At 53.1% G+C, this 14,335-nt stretch overlaps 1 protein-coding gene across 1 annotated transcript; it reads right to left on the bottom strand.

Moving 5' to 3' along the window:
• Nucleotides 1-864: 864 nt before the first annotated feature.
• ERFL (ETS repressor factor like) lies at nt 865-5,186 on the bottom strand. Its single transcript, XM_036742674.1, has 5 exons — nt 5,123-5,186; nt 3,085-3,319; nt 2,180-2,363; nt 1,474-1,603; nt 865-1,316 (listed from the first exon to the last, which is right to left on the bottom strand). The coding sequence occupies exons 1-5, from the start codon at nt 5,184-5,186 to the stop codon at nt 865-867; spliced, it is 1,065 nt and encodes a 354-aa protein (XP_036598569.1).
• Between the last annotated feature and the right edge of the window lie 9,149 nt (nt 5,187-14,335).

Below are 14,335 nucleotides of genomic sequence, written 5' to 3'. Positions count from 1 at the left end.
CACTTTGGAAGGGGGTGAGCACAGCTGGGAACTCCTGGGGCTGGGGGAGGGGAAATTGTCCCTTCCCGGGGTCAAAGGGGGGCTTGTGGACTTGAGAACCAGAAGGGGCCTTTGAGAAGAGATCCATCTCCTTCAACGCCACTCCCAGGGTACACCTGGCACTGGCCCCTCAGAGGCCAGGGTGAGGGGTGACACTTGGTCCCCTCCTTGGGCTGGAGGGGAGGAAGGGAGATGGACCCCTGGGGTTCAGGAGGAGGGGACTGAGTTCCCTACTGGTCTGGGAGAGGAGCACAGTGTCCCTTTTTGTGGGGGGAAACTACCTTGTCCCCCCCTCCTTGGGTGGGCTGGGGTGAATGGAAGGAAGAGACCGTGCTCTTCAACTTAGTCTTGGGCATGGGGGGAAACCCTGACCCTAGGAGAGGGGAAGGAGGAAGGATTTAGAGCTGGAAAGGACCTCGAAGGTCATTGAGTCCAACCCCCCCCCCATTTTGCAGATGAGGAAACTGAGGCCAGAGAGAGGAAGGGATGGGTCCTAAGTCCATGCCCAGATCGCTTTCCTGCCCTAGGCTGGGAAGGGAGGACACCCCTGGGGTTTGGACTCAAGACCAGCTTGGAGAGGAGAAATGATTGCTTCTGGTCCCTGTCTCCTTCTGATTGGGATGGAAGGGCAATATGTGGGGGCAGCTCCCTGGGCTTTGGAAAGGACAACTGGTCCATTCCTTGGTCCTGGGAAGGGGTGGTGGTGGTAAGCTTTGAGGGAGACCCTGGGGATACTATGTCTCCTTTTGATCTGGGAGAGGAAACCCTGGACCCCCCGGGGGAAGGAGGAGGCAGGGTTCCCAATGTCACTAATTCCCTGTCCCCTCAGCTCCCGGCCCCACCTCGGCTCCCCTGACTCTCAGGGGGCCCTGGAGCACCATCATCACCCTCACTGTCCGAGCTGCAGCCACTGACATCAGTCACCTCCAGCTCAGAGTCGCTTTCCTCTTTGGGCCCCAGAGAGGGAACCTCGGGGACCCCTGTCCCAGGCAGAGTGAGACGGGCACCTGGGGCCAAGCTTGTGCGCTGGGATCCAGGTCCATCACCAATGGGGCCGGCCTGGAGGGGTGTTGTGGCAGGGCCCCCTCCCCCAGGCCCTGTGGGCAGCTGGCCCAAGGATCCCGCCAAGGGGTTGGGGTAGAAATGCGGAGGATATAGGGAGGCAGGCAGCTTGGGGAAGGGGCTCGCCAGGTAGGGGTTAAAGTTCCAGGGATACTCGGGAAAGGTGCGGCCGTAGGGGCTCAGGAGGGCAGGGGGTTTCGAATAGCCAGCAGTACCTGGTTGGGAAGGAGAATGGAGGGTCAAGGTCAGGTGGTCCCCCCTCCTCACCAATAAGAGCATCTCCTCCTGCCTTTGAGGGCAGGATGGACGTTCCTCTTAGTACCAAACCTCCCTCTCTCCAATACATCCCTTCCTCAGTCCCCTGAGTCTCACCGGAGCCCAGGAAGGGAAATGGCCCATCCAGCCGGAGTTTGTCTGTGTCTGGGGCAGACAAGTGTTGGGCAAACAGGGGCGTCCTGCTTCCTGGGTCCAGGCGCGGGGTGGAGAACAGGGTCTGTAGCGTCTAGGGGTGGTGCAGAAGTGAGGATTAAGCCTTCCCTTTTATGCGTCAAGGACCCAGGCGTCCTTAATTCCCTCCCTCTCCAAGACTCAGATACCCTGACCCCCAATCCTTCAGGAACCCAAGCATCTGAATTCCCCATCTTTTCAAGGACCTAGGTGTCCTGAATCCCCTCCCTCTCCGAGACTCAGACACCCTGACCCCTAATCCTTCTGGAACCCAAGCATCTGAATTCCCCATCTCTTCAAGGACCCAGGTGTCCTGAATCCCTCACTCTCCACCCCCAGGGACACAGTTAACCTCCTCCTAGCTTCCTCGGGAATCCAGGTGTCCTGATGAGCTCCCTCTTTAGTTCCCGGGGGAACCCTCCAACCTGCAAATCTCCCTAGCCAGGGACTCTAACATCCCTATTCTTCCAACCCTCACCCTAGAAGTCAAGTTTTCTTTTGTGGCTCGGTAGCCCTCCCAGGGACCCTGTTCTGACTCCCAGCTCCCTTTGGGGGTTCAGTAATCTTGATGCCCCAGCCCTTGCCCCTTCTGGAGATGCAAGCATCTTGATTCTCCACGAGGCTGGCTCACCTCAGGAGTAAGGGGAGGGCCGTCGGGCCCCGCTGCCCCTCCAAAGGGCCCTGGAGCGAGCAGCAGAGGGGCTGCAGCCATGTCCAGCAGCGGGTAATTGACCAGCACAACTTTGCTGAAGTTGAACTTGTAAGTGAACCTCTTGCCTTTGGTCTTGTGAAGAATACGTTTGTTATAGTAGTAACTGTGGAGGGAAGCAACACATCTCACCTGCGCCCCCTAACAGCTCTGTGGTATGAAGACACTACCCTGCAGGAGTCACCATCCCCATTCCCCACAGATGAGTAAACTGAGGCTCAGAGAGGATGAGAGAAGGATCATAGATTGAGAGCCAGAAGGGGCTTCAGAGACTGTCTAGTCTAATGTCCTCCTTTTTACAGATAGGAAGCTGAGGCCATCGTGGTTAAGTGACTTACCCGGGGTCATACAGCACATACAGTGCATGGCAGAGCTAGTATTTGGACTGGGGTGCAGTGCCTGTGGCACTGTATCACAGAACAAGGGGGAAAGGGGAGTATTCTGGACTGGGCATAGATTTTGGAATAAGAATCCTGAAGCCCCACTCACCAGGGACCTAGGTGTCCTGACCCCATCATCCATCCTTCATCCTCTGTGGCATCCCAATCCCCTCAACTCTTTGCTCTCCCCACCCCAGGGACTCAGGCATTCTGGATCCTCCCCCAGGGATCTAGGTGTTTTGAACCCCTCTCCAGCTACTCCCCCTTAAGGGTCCCAAACATTTTAAATCCCCCCACACCCTTTTGGGGACCCAGGCATCCTAAACTTTGAAGCCCTCAACTTTGGAGGACTCGGGCATCCTGATCTCCCCATCCCTCTGAGACCTGAGTTTTTTAACCCCTACATCACCCATCCTTCCTCTCAGTGACCTTTGCACCATGGCTCACCGCAGGGCCCGGCTCAGCTTGTCATAGTTCATGTGGGGCTTGCACTTGCGGATGCCCCACAGGCGCGCCACCTCATCGGGGTCCTTGATGACGAACTCGCCGTAGTCCCCCTGCCACGCGATGACACCCTGGTATTCTTCCTTTTGTAGCAGCTCCAAGATGAAATGCCACAGCTGGATTTGCCGAGAGCCTGGGGAGGACTCGGGCTTGTAGGCCCAGTCCGGGAAGGCAAAGCCTGTGGGAAGGGGTGGGAGGCGTGCAGGAGTTAGGATGGAGGAGCCCAGCATCCTGCTCCTCCTGGAGGTGTCCTGATTCCCCAACCTCCTTCCACTCGGGGACACAAGTGTCCCAATCCTCCACCTTCTCACGCAGGGACCCAGTCGTCCTGATCCCCCAACCTCTTTCCACTTGGAGACACAGGCACCCCAATCTCCTAACCTCTTCCCACTTGGGGACCCAGTCATCCTGATCCCCTAACATCCTCCCTCTTGAAGACTCAGGAGTCTTGATGCTCCAACCTCCTCCTCCTCAGACACCCAGGTGTCCTGATCCCCCAACCTCCTACCCCTTGGGGTCTCTGGCTTTCTGAACCCCCACACCTGAGGGGGACAAAGGCATGGGGAATCCCTCGAATCTCAATGCGTCAGGTTGGGATGACTTTATGGGCCATGGGGTGGGACTGGAATTAGGGGAAGGGGGCTTGTCTGTACTTCCCCTCACCTCTCACATGGAGCCTAAAGCCAAGGACAACTTTGGTCCAGGCACTCACCAGTGGTGGCTTTGTATGACACTGGCCTATGATGCCTGAGGTCTCTCAGACCCTTGGATTCCTGCACACATACCCCACCTATGATCTGCCAGATCCCTGTGTCCCATCTTGCCACCCCAGATCACTTGCCAGTCCTGCCCCATCTGCTCAGAGTGGGAACCTTTGAGTGAGAAAGGAATGGGTCAATGAGGAATGTACAGGCAAACCTTTGGCTTCTCTCCCCTCCTTAGTCCTGTCTGCCCAAACATACCAATGCACCCAGACACCCGGACAGACATACAGATACAGGAGAATACAAACACACATACTCAATTACCCTCACAGACCTGGGTTGGTCACCCCACCCTACCACACATAATGTGACACAGAGATGCTCTTAATAGGAGATACCTGTGACAGTCCCAGTCATACACACACACACACACACACACACACACACACACACACACACACACACATACACTCTTTACTGGCTTCTCCCCTTCAGAATGATTGGGGGTGCATGAAAGGGAATCTCAATAAAAATGCAAAGGGAACCTTTCTTAATTGCCAGCTTGGAGACCCTCCGCTTTGCCCCCCTCCCACCTTAGTTATCGATTTCCTTACCTCCCATCTCCTAATCTCCCCCTCTCTCAATCCCACATTCCCCCAATGCCTCCATCTCCCAGTCCCTTCTAATCTCCCAATTGTGTGTTCTCCAATCAGGCCCCTCTCCCAGTCCTTACCTTACATTCTCCCCCTCCCCTGCCTTGCAATTCTCCCTGGACCATTGTGGCATTCCTCTGGTTCCCATCTTACCCTCCAGTTCCCATCATCCCCCATCATCTCCTGCTCCCTTGAATGCTAACCCTCCCCCCAGCCACCACCAAAGTTTTAGGGTTTTGTGGGGAAGTTTGTCATCCCAGTTTTTCATTTGGGAGGGAAATGTGGATACTCTTCCTTGAGAGAGGACAGTGACAGGAAAAAGAGATGCAGGGACAGAGAGAGACGGAAGGAAAGGGAGAAAGGGAGAGAGGGAGAGAGAGAAAGAGAGAAAGAGAGAGAGAGAGAGGAGAGAGCGAGACAGAGAGAGAGAAATTGGGAGATACCGAGGCCGGGGCAGTATACAGAAAGAATGAATGACAGAGAAAGGGTAGATATACAGAAACAGCGGTAGAACTATGTAGCGAGGGACATGGGAGCCAGAGGTGCCGAGTTGCGGAGATGAAGCAGAGTAGCCGAGAAAAGGGGAGGGGGCCAGCGGCGCTGGGGGAGGGCCGGGAGAGTTACCCGGAGTCCAGAGTGCCGGCACCGGTGGGGTGAAGAGCAGATCCGAGACGCAGTTACAGTCCATGTCGGGAGCGCTGCAGAGAGGCCAGGGAGCCAGAGACACAGAGCCAGAGACGCGGAGACAGAGAAACAGAGACATTGACAGAGAGAAGGGGGTGAAGCGTGGTGGCACCTGGGCCCGAGGGCCCTTTCCCTACCCTCTCTGGCCCCTGTGCCCAGATTCCCCCAGTCTCCTCCGGCCTCCTCCCTTGTCCATGCCCCGGGCTCTTGCATCCTCAAACATCTCCCTCCCACCTCTCAAGGCCCCAGACTCTGGCTTTCGGTGTCTCGCCCCGCCGGCTCTCCCCCAGCTTCCCTCCTTCCCCATCGCTAAAACCACAGCTCCCCTCACATCCTCCGTCTGCTCTGGGCTCAGGAAGCCCTGTCTAGCTCTGGCTCTGGCTCGCTCTCTGCCTCTGCCTCTGAATGTAACTATCTTTCTCTGTCTCTGCGTTATGTCTCTGTCTCTGCATGTAACTATCTTTCTCTGTCTCTGAATCTGTCTCCTCTGGGGCTGTCATGACTGTTTCACTGTCTTCGAAGTCCCTGTGTTGATTACTATCTTCATCCTCCTACCCCACCCCCCAGCTAGTGCAAACACAGACACATCACAAGCACACGCACAGACACCAGATTCTCACAGACACCCCCCACACCTAGAGATACATCACAGACCGCCTCGGACACTCAGGACACCCTTGCAAACCCATACACTATTTCTGGCTCCAGCGCTACACCCTTCACTCACCTCTCAATCTATCTCTCATCTCCTCCAGTCTCCCCAGTGCCCCCCCACTTGCCCCACATTTCTTCCCATAGCCCCCTGCTTCTTCATTTCTCTGAATGTTCCCCTGCTATGCTATCTCTCCCCTTCTATCCCGACCTCTTCATGTCTCTGCAAACAGCCCCTCAGCACCCAGTCTTGTCAATTTTCCCTCACTTTCCCCTCCTTCCTCTACTACCCAGCTCCCTCTATCTCCTGCCCCCCCCCCAATCTTCCTCCATCTTCTCTTCTTCCCCAGCTCCCTCCATGGCATTTCTCTGTACCTTCATTTCCCTTCACGACCCATCTCCATCTTTTTGCATCTGTTCCCAATCTCCCTCCTCCCTCTATCTCTTATCTCCCTCCATCTTATCACCATTTGTTTCTCCCTATCTTTCCCCCATCTTTCCTTCATCTCTCCCCCTCTCTCATCTCTCCCCCGTATCTCCCCATCTCTCTCTCTCTCCCCCATCTCTCCCCATCTCTCCCCATCTCTCTATCTCTCCCCATCTCTCCCCATCTATCTCTCCCCATCTTTTTCCATCTATCTCTCCCTCAGCACTCCCCCATCTCTCCCCCTTTCATCTCTCCTCCATCTCTCGTGCACTTCTCCCCTGTCTTTCCTTCATCTCTCCCCATCTCTCTTGCTTCCCCCCATCTCTCTCCTTGTCCCCCCCCCCCCCTCACCCCCCGGCTCCCCCTCCCTGGGCCAGCTCATTTCCGTGTTGGTTTTGATTTCTCTTCCCGACGCTTTCAACTCCCCGCCGCCTCCTCCGGACACGTTATAACGAGGAGCCGGGGGACCGCCCGCCCGCTCCCTCCCAAGCCCTCCCCCCGCTGCTGCCAACCCTCAGTTTCCCCCTCCCTTGTCTCTCTGCCTCAGTCTCTGTCTCTGCCCCTCTTTGTTTCTTCTTCTCTGTCTCTATCCCACTCTCTCCTCTGTCTCTCTGTCTCAGTTTCTCCTAGTGTTCTCACTGATTCTGTCTCCGTCCCTTTCTTCAGGCCTGGCTACGTGTGTGTCTTTTCTCTGGCTTTTTGTGTCTCTGTGTCTCCCCATTTTCTTTCCTCTGTTATATTCTCCGGGCCCAGGTGCGTGTGTGCATTCTCTCTCTCTCTCTCTCTCTCTCTCTCTCTCTCTCTCTCTCTCCATCTCTCTGTCTCTGCATCTGTTTTGTGTCTCTTGTGTTTCTTTACCTGTCTAGTTATCTCTGTGGAGTCAATGTCTTTTTATCTTCCTATCTCTGCCCATGTCCTATCTCTTTTTCTTTGTATTTCGGCATCTCTCTTCTCTCTCTACTTATCTCTCTCTTTTTCTGTTGCTTGGTGTATATCTCTCTCAATCTCTTTTCCTGGACACGTCTGTTTCGCTCTCCAGTATTTGTCTCTTTATTTCAGAGTCTCTGTCCCAATCCATATCTGCATTTCTCTCTCTCTCTCTCTCTCTCTCTCTCTCTCTCTCTCTCTCTCTCTCTCTCCATCTCCCTCTGCTTCTGTTTCTCTCTGCCTCTCTCTGTCTCTGTCTCTCTCTCACTCTCTGTCTCTCTGTCTGTCTGTCTCTCTCTCCTTCCCTACCCCTCCATGTCTCTCTATCTCTCCACTGTCTCCCTAGGTCTGTCTCTGTCTCTGCCAACTACTCCCACCCCCAACCTCTGGCTTTGATCTGCCTCTCGCCCCTGGCTCCCCTCCAGCCCCATTGATTCCCGATCGACCCAGAGGAGCAGGAAGGAGCCTGGGGCAGCCCAGCATAGCCAAGATTGAGGGTCCGGCCAGGACTGGGGCAGAGGGCTGAAGAGAGCTGGGATGGGAGAGCAGAGACCAGAGAGCAGAGACCAAGTGTGAAGCAGTCTTTGGGTCTGTCTGTCTCTTTCTCTTTCTCCTTGTCTCTGTGGCTTGATCCTATGTCTCTCCTGTCTCCATGGCTATCTCTGTCTCTGCTTCGGAGATACTTATGTTTTCTCTCCTTTTCTGCCCTCTGGGTCTCACATTCTTGGTCTCCTCCCCTCCCCCTCCCCCTCCCCTCAAATCTCAGTTTCTCTGACTCGGCCGTTCTCTGCCTCTGAGGCTCTCTGTCTCAGTCTCTTTCAATCTCTAGGTCTCTGTTTCCTCCACCCCTCCTCCAGCCTAGGTCTCAGACTCTCACTTTCTCTTTTTTTCCCCCTCACTCTCTGTCTCTCGCTCTCACACAGGGATGGGGGCTTCGGGCAAGTTTTAATTTTTAATTTTATTTTGCTTCCTCTGCCCCCACCCACCCAGCCCCACAGCCCCCAGCACAGGTCCATGTGTGCAGAGATTGGACATACACAGAGAAACACCCAACTACACAGTCACACACAGATTCACATTCACAGATCACACACAGTCACAACAGACACACAGTCTTGGGCACACAGACACACAATCCCAGACATACTCAGAGGCACACATGGATACATGTAACACCCAGTCACACAGACTCACTCACATACAATTAACTAGAATCCCACACAGGCCTCTACTGTGGACACACAATCACACACAGATTCACAAAATACAAAATCACTCATCTGTACTCATGCCTAGATATATAATCACATAGAAACACGAAAAATATACAGATACAACCCACTTCACAATTTGTAAGAATTGGTGAAAATTTACTGATCATTCCCATGGGTGCCCCCACCCCACTTCATCTATCTCTGTCTCTGCCTGTCTCTGGGTCCCCTGTTTCCACCCTTCCCCTGGAGCTGGGATTTAACCAGCTGTTTTGATTCCTTAAAGCTCCCGCAGCTGCCTCTGGAGCTGCCTCGGGCCTGGCTCCCTCCTCCCCACCCTTCACCCTCGGACCCCTCCCTCTTTCCTTCTCTCCCTCCCTCCCTCTCCCCCCTCCTCCCCAGGACACTGTCTGCACAAGTGGAATGAAAATTGATTTTTTTTTTTAAATTTCATATCGTCTCCAGGCTCAGTCTAAGAAGGAGGCACCGAGACATGGCCCAGGCCCCCAAGCCACACACAGCCACACACCCCCCCCCACATACATACACACACACACACACACACACACACACACACAGATCCATCTAGCTAGTTCAAGTGGCCCTGTGCCCTCAGATACCCATCAAGACTCACATGTACAGCCTGCCCCCACTTCTGATACACACACACACACTCACCCACAGATCCATCTAGCTAGTTCACATAGTCCTGTGCCCTCAGATACCCAAGACTCACATGTATAGCCTGCCCCCACTTCTGACATACACACACACACACACACACACACACACACACACCTTCATGTCAAGTAAACTTCCTCCCCACCTCCCAAGCCCACCTCTTCCATTCAGTCCCATAGAAGAAAGACCACCCATCTACTTGGCCTCAGACCCTCACCCCTTCACCACTGGGCTCTTAATCTCTGCTCCTGGGCCCCAGATGCTAGATGTGTTTGAACACATTTATTTACCCCACCCCCACTTGAAAAAGCCCAGCCTGGGCCTGACCATAGTTCTACCTCATTCAGAATCCCATGGAGATACACACATACACCCCTCTCATCCCCAATCATGTTCAGACCCATCCCAATCACATTCAGAACTACCCCCCCCCCTATGCATTTAATTATTCATTCAACAAAGGAAGAGCAACCAGAGATAACATGCACATACAAAGACACACGTATAGACACAGACATATATTTAGACCCTGGACATACACATGTTTAGTTATCCATTCAACAAACCCAAAATAGAGCCAGAGACATGAGCAGCAGCAAAATCATTCCCCGAGACTCACATGCCTATACATACTGTGAGGTCACCCCAATCACTGGTATATAAAATGGCAGGTGTGAGCATAGATATATAGACACTTAGATACTCATAACAACGCCCCCCCAATCTCCCAGGCTCTCATCCTGACCCTCATCTCCCAAGTTTCACCAGTCACTGCCTGATACCCTTTCCTTGTTCTCAACCTGAGTCTTTCTCTGTTTCGGTCTCTCTCTTACACACACACACACACACACACACACACACACACACATACACACACACACACACACACAGCAGATAGACAACTTCACTTCTCAGGACCAAAGCCTCTATGGGAAAGAGAACCCTGGGGGCATCATGGGGTTCAGGTGTGATTCAGGGTTCTGGAGATGTAGGTTTGTGTTTGGAAGAGGTACAGGGAAAAGCTGGGTGAGAGGCAGAAAAATTCCATACGTTGTTTCATCTTGTCTCTGGAGATCTCTGTCTCTGTCTCTCTGCTCAGCTCAGCTCTGTCCATATGTCTGTGTGTCTATCTGTCTCTCCCCTGATATCCCTGGGCTGAGTGGACCATTGAGGGGAGGGGAGAAGGACAAACATGAACACGGAGCCCTTGTCAGTGCAGGGGGGTGAGGGGGGAGGATGGAAAGGAGGGGAGTGTCCCCCGGGAGGTGGGAGCCGCAGTGCCACGCGCCCCGCCTACCAAGCAGAGCTAGAGATAGGGAACTGGAAATCTGGGAGCTCTGACCCATCTGGGCTCCTTCTGCCTCAGCCAAGGAGCTAGGCAAAGGCTGGGAACCCCAGAGCTGGAGAAAGAGACAGACATAGGACTAGAGCTGGGGTGAGAGAAAGGAAGAGACAACAATCAAGAGACAGAGAGGAAGAGATGGATATTTAGAAAATTAGAGCATGTGAACAATGGAAAGAGAGACTGAGAGACATAATAAGGAAAGGAGGAGGAAATAGGAAAACAGAGACTGAGAGACCCAGACCCGGTAAGAGACAGGTTGTGAGAGAGACTCTGATGCCTAGAACTGCAGAGAGCACAGAGAGACGCTGAACAGAAAGAGACTGAGGCAAAACCCAGAAAGTGGTGAGACTGAGGGGAAAGACTGAAAAAGACAGAGAAAGAGACCCTGAGACCCTGAGTTAGTCTTGGAGAGACCTGGAGTGAGAGAGAAAGGGCTTGGGAGTGGGAACAGAGACCATGGCAGAGAGCTCAAGAGAAAGCATCATGAGGGTTAGAGAGAGTGAGGACAGATGAGTGGACAGACCAATCTGTCAAAGGAGGCCAGAAATGAGGAGAAAGAAAGAAAGAATGGCAGAGATGTGGAAAATTGAGGGATTAAGGGTCAAGGAAGACAGACTGGCTGAATGAAAATAGGGGAGGGAGAGATGGGCACGGGAGGAGGGAGAAGAGGAGAGTGTTCAGTAGCAGTAGGAAGGCCAGAGATAATTTGTTAATTCATCACCATGATATCCCATCTCAGACTCTTAATTAGTCGAGTAAGGTCAGTCCCCCTGAGGGGGAAAGGAGAGAACCTCGAACTACTAGGGCCCAACCCCACAGACTAAAGGAGAACTGAGAAGCCTGAAGGTCCAGTGAGTGTTAGGATAGCTGAATGCCATCACCATCTCTAGCCCCTTCTTACTCCCAACCTTGTCACCATCTTCATCATTGTCATAATCCACATCCTCACCCCTCATCCCAATCCCCAGCACTATCTCCATGTCCGTTTCCATCCCTAACCCCATCCTCATCCCCATCATCATCTCCTTTTCCATCCCTGTATCTGTCATCATCATAATCTCCATCCCCATCTCCGTCCTCATCCCTAACTTCATCTCCATCTTTATCCCCATCCTAATCATAGCTCCAACCTAAAGTCCAAAGGCATCCCCAACCCCACCCCAATTCCAACCCCAACTCCATCTTTCTCTGAAACTCCATTGTAATCCTTATCCCTATTCCAACAAAACAGGGGCAAAGACATCATAAGATTTTAGGTCTGGAAGGGGCTTTAGGTTTCATTTACTCTGAAACCCTAGAGAAAGAGGGATGGAGGACTGAGGGATGGCCAAGGACAGAGGGAAGGGTAAATATATGTTTTGGGAACAATGGTGATTGAACAGAGGGATCTGGGACAGAAAGAGGGGGAAAGTGGATGGGAGGAAGAGGGAGAGGGTTGAGAAATAGAGGGCAGAGAGATAGGGAATGAGGATAGAAATGAGGGACAGAGGTGTAGAAGCAAAGGAAAAAGAGATGAAGGGATGGAGAAACAAAATGGGCATGCAGAGAGATCACGAGATCCTCTGGAATTTTAAAGTTGGAAAGAGCTTTAGAGGTCATCTAGTGGAATCCCTTGAAAATAAAAGACAGAAAGATGGGTAAGAGATGAGAATGGAGGAAAGAGAGATGTTGAACCCGGAGCAGAGAAATGAAAGCAAAGAAAGATGGGAAGACAGAACTGATGATATTGTGGAACAGAGAGAAAGGCTGCAAAAGATATCCAGAAAGTGAAGGCCCAGGGTCAAAATGGAAATGGGGGAGGAAGCATTGAAGGGCAGAGGAATGTGGACTAAAGAGCAGGAAGACAGAGGACAGACAGAGTTGGAATGGGCAGGGGGGTGGAAGACAAAGATGGGAGGACAGAGGAAAGAAGAGATAGGCATGGAATGAGAAAAGGAGAGGGCGCTGACAAGTGGGGACAATTCCTGTGAGAGAGACATGAGGGTAGAGGGATGGGGACAGTGAAATGGGGATGAGAGATGAAAGGACAGAAAAATGGGAAGAGATGGCTGGAGAGCAGGGAGATAGAAAGCTGAAGGATGGAAAAACAGAAGGATGAGGGACAAAGAGAATTTTGAAGAGAAGGAAGGGAACTGAAGGTTGAGGTGAAAGAGGCAAGAGGCCACAAAGGGACAGAAGGTGGGGGCTAAAAGATTGGGGAAAGATGGAGGGGTCTAGAGAGCAAAGAATGGTGACAGAAGAATGGGGGGACAGAGATGGTGGGCAGAGGAGTGGGGGGAAGATGTTTAAGGGGTAGAAGAACTGGAAGATAGGGATGGAGGGACAAAGAGGGGAAAGAACGGATGGAACAGGACCAGGACCATGGAAAACTGGAAGGACAGCACCATGTATGCTCAGAGGGATGAAAGGACCAGAGTCAGAGGAACGGCACCTTAGAGTGATGAGGAAGATGGGATTGGGGAAGGGGAAACAGAGACATGGGTGTGATGGGAAAAGGGAACAGAGCACTTGGAGGTTAGAGGGAAACCCGGACAGAGTGATGAGGAAAGGGGGAGAGAAGGATGAGGGACAGAGAGGAAGGCTATAGGAATGGGAACAGAAGGATGGAAGGCAGGGGGATGGTACAGAAGAGACAGATCAGGAGATGGAAGTACCGAAGACAGAGGGGTCCAGACCGGTGGGCGTGGACAGGGCTAGGGGCTGGGGGTGCAGGACTGAGGCGGCCCGGGTGGGCGGCCGGGCGGGGGAGGTGCTAATTCAGCGCCATCGATCAGGCGGGATGAGGCCATAAATTATTGTGACAAGATGCAATCCCGGGCCCAGCGCCTCTGCCGCCGCCGATCGATCCCCTATCCCGGGCCCCGCCGCTGCCGCTGCCGCTGCCGCTGCCGCCCCCGCCCAGGGGCCCTCCCGGGGGTGCCCGCGGAGGCCCCGCCTCCAACTCGGAGACCCCGCCCTCTGTCTCCAAGACCCTGAGCACAGGTCAGAGGCCTCCTCAGAGACATCTCTGCTGGGTCAAAGACCCCCCTTTCCTCCTCAGACCACCCGACTTTCGCCTCAGGTCACAAACCACTCCCTCCTCTTCAGAGACCACCTCCCCCAAATCAGAGACTTCTCTCTGAAGTAAGTGTCCAAGGTCAAAGACCTCTCCTTCCTCCTCATAGACCCTAACCCTACCTCAAACACCTCTCTTACAGGTCAGAGACCTCTCCTTCCTCCTTAAAGACTCCTTCTCCCAGGTCAAAGACCCTTCTTTCTGGTCAGGAACCCCTACCTGGCCCTCAGAAAGCTCTCTCCGAGGTCAGAGTCTCCCCCCTCCTCCTCAGAGACTCTATCCTTCAGAGATTCTTCCCTCAAGTCAGAGACTTTTCCTTCTTCCTCACAGACTCTTTTCTCAGCTCAGAGACCCCCTTCCCCTCCCCATTCCCTCAATGACCTCTAGCCCAAGCTCAGTAACCCCTCCTCCTTTCTCAGATTGGTCTCCTCTATTCAGAGCCCCCATTCCCCAACTCAGAAACTTCCTTTTCATGCTTCCTTCTTCAAAGATCCCTCCCTTCTCTTTGGAGTACCTTTCCAGTTCCTTTATGGCTCCTCCCCCCTCCTAGTACCATTTTCTCCTTATATTCCCCTTACCCCCAAACCTGAGCACAAAGATTCCCTCTTCTTCAAAACACAGGTGTGTGTGTGTGTGTGTGTGTCTGTGTGTGTGGTTCACCCACACACAATTACACAAGCACACAGCTCTGGAGAAAAGGAGGTATGAATGAAGCTTGAGAAAGTATGGAGAAAAAATGGAAAAAACTGAGCTGCAGAGAACATGTGAATTCAAATATTGAGGAACATGAGAGCCCTGAAAAGGAGAGGAAGAGAGGACAGAAGAGGAATTTGGCACCTGTAAGGGGGAAGAGGGA

This window comes from Trichosurus vulpecula, chromosome 2 (assembly GCF_011100635.1).
Source record: "Trichosurus vulpecula isolate mTriVul1 chromosome 2, mTriVul1.pri, whole genome shotgun sequence".
Classification (NCBI taxonomy): domain Eukaryota; kingdom Metazoa; phylum Chordata; class Mammalia; order Diprotodontia; family Phalangeridae; genus Trichosurus; species Trichosurus vulpecula.
The sequence above is the reverse complement of the archived record's forward strand: the minus strand, read 5'-3'. Positions and strand labels throughout refer to the sequence as shown.

Bases quoted from the DNA above. Each gene is read 5' to 3' on its own strand.
- ERFL (XM_036742674.1), bottom strand. From the start codon at position 5,186: ATGGACTGTAACTGCGTCTCGGATCTGCTCTTCACCCCACCGGTGCCG. The intron at 3,320-5,122 runs GTAACTCTCCCG...CCCTTCCCACAG, and splicing joins GCCGGCACTCTGGACTCCGG to GCTTTGCCTTCCCGGACTGG. The intron at 2,364-3,084 runs GTGAGCCATGGT...TTCCCTCCACAG, and splicing joins AAGCTGAGCCGGGCCCTGCG to TTACTACTATAACAAACGTA.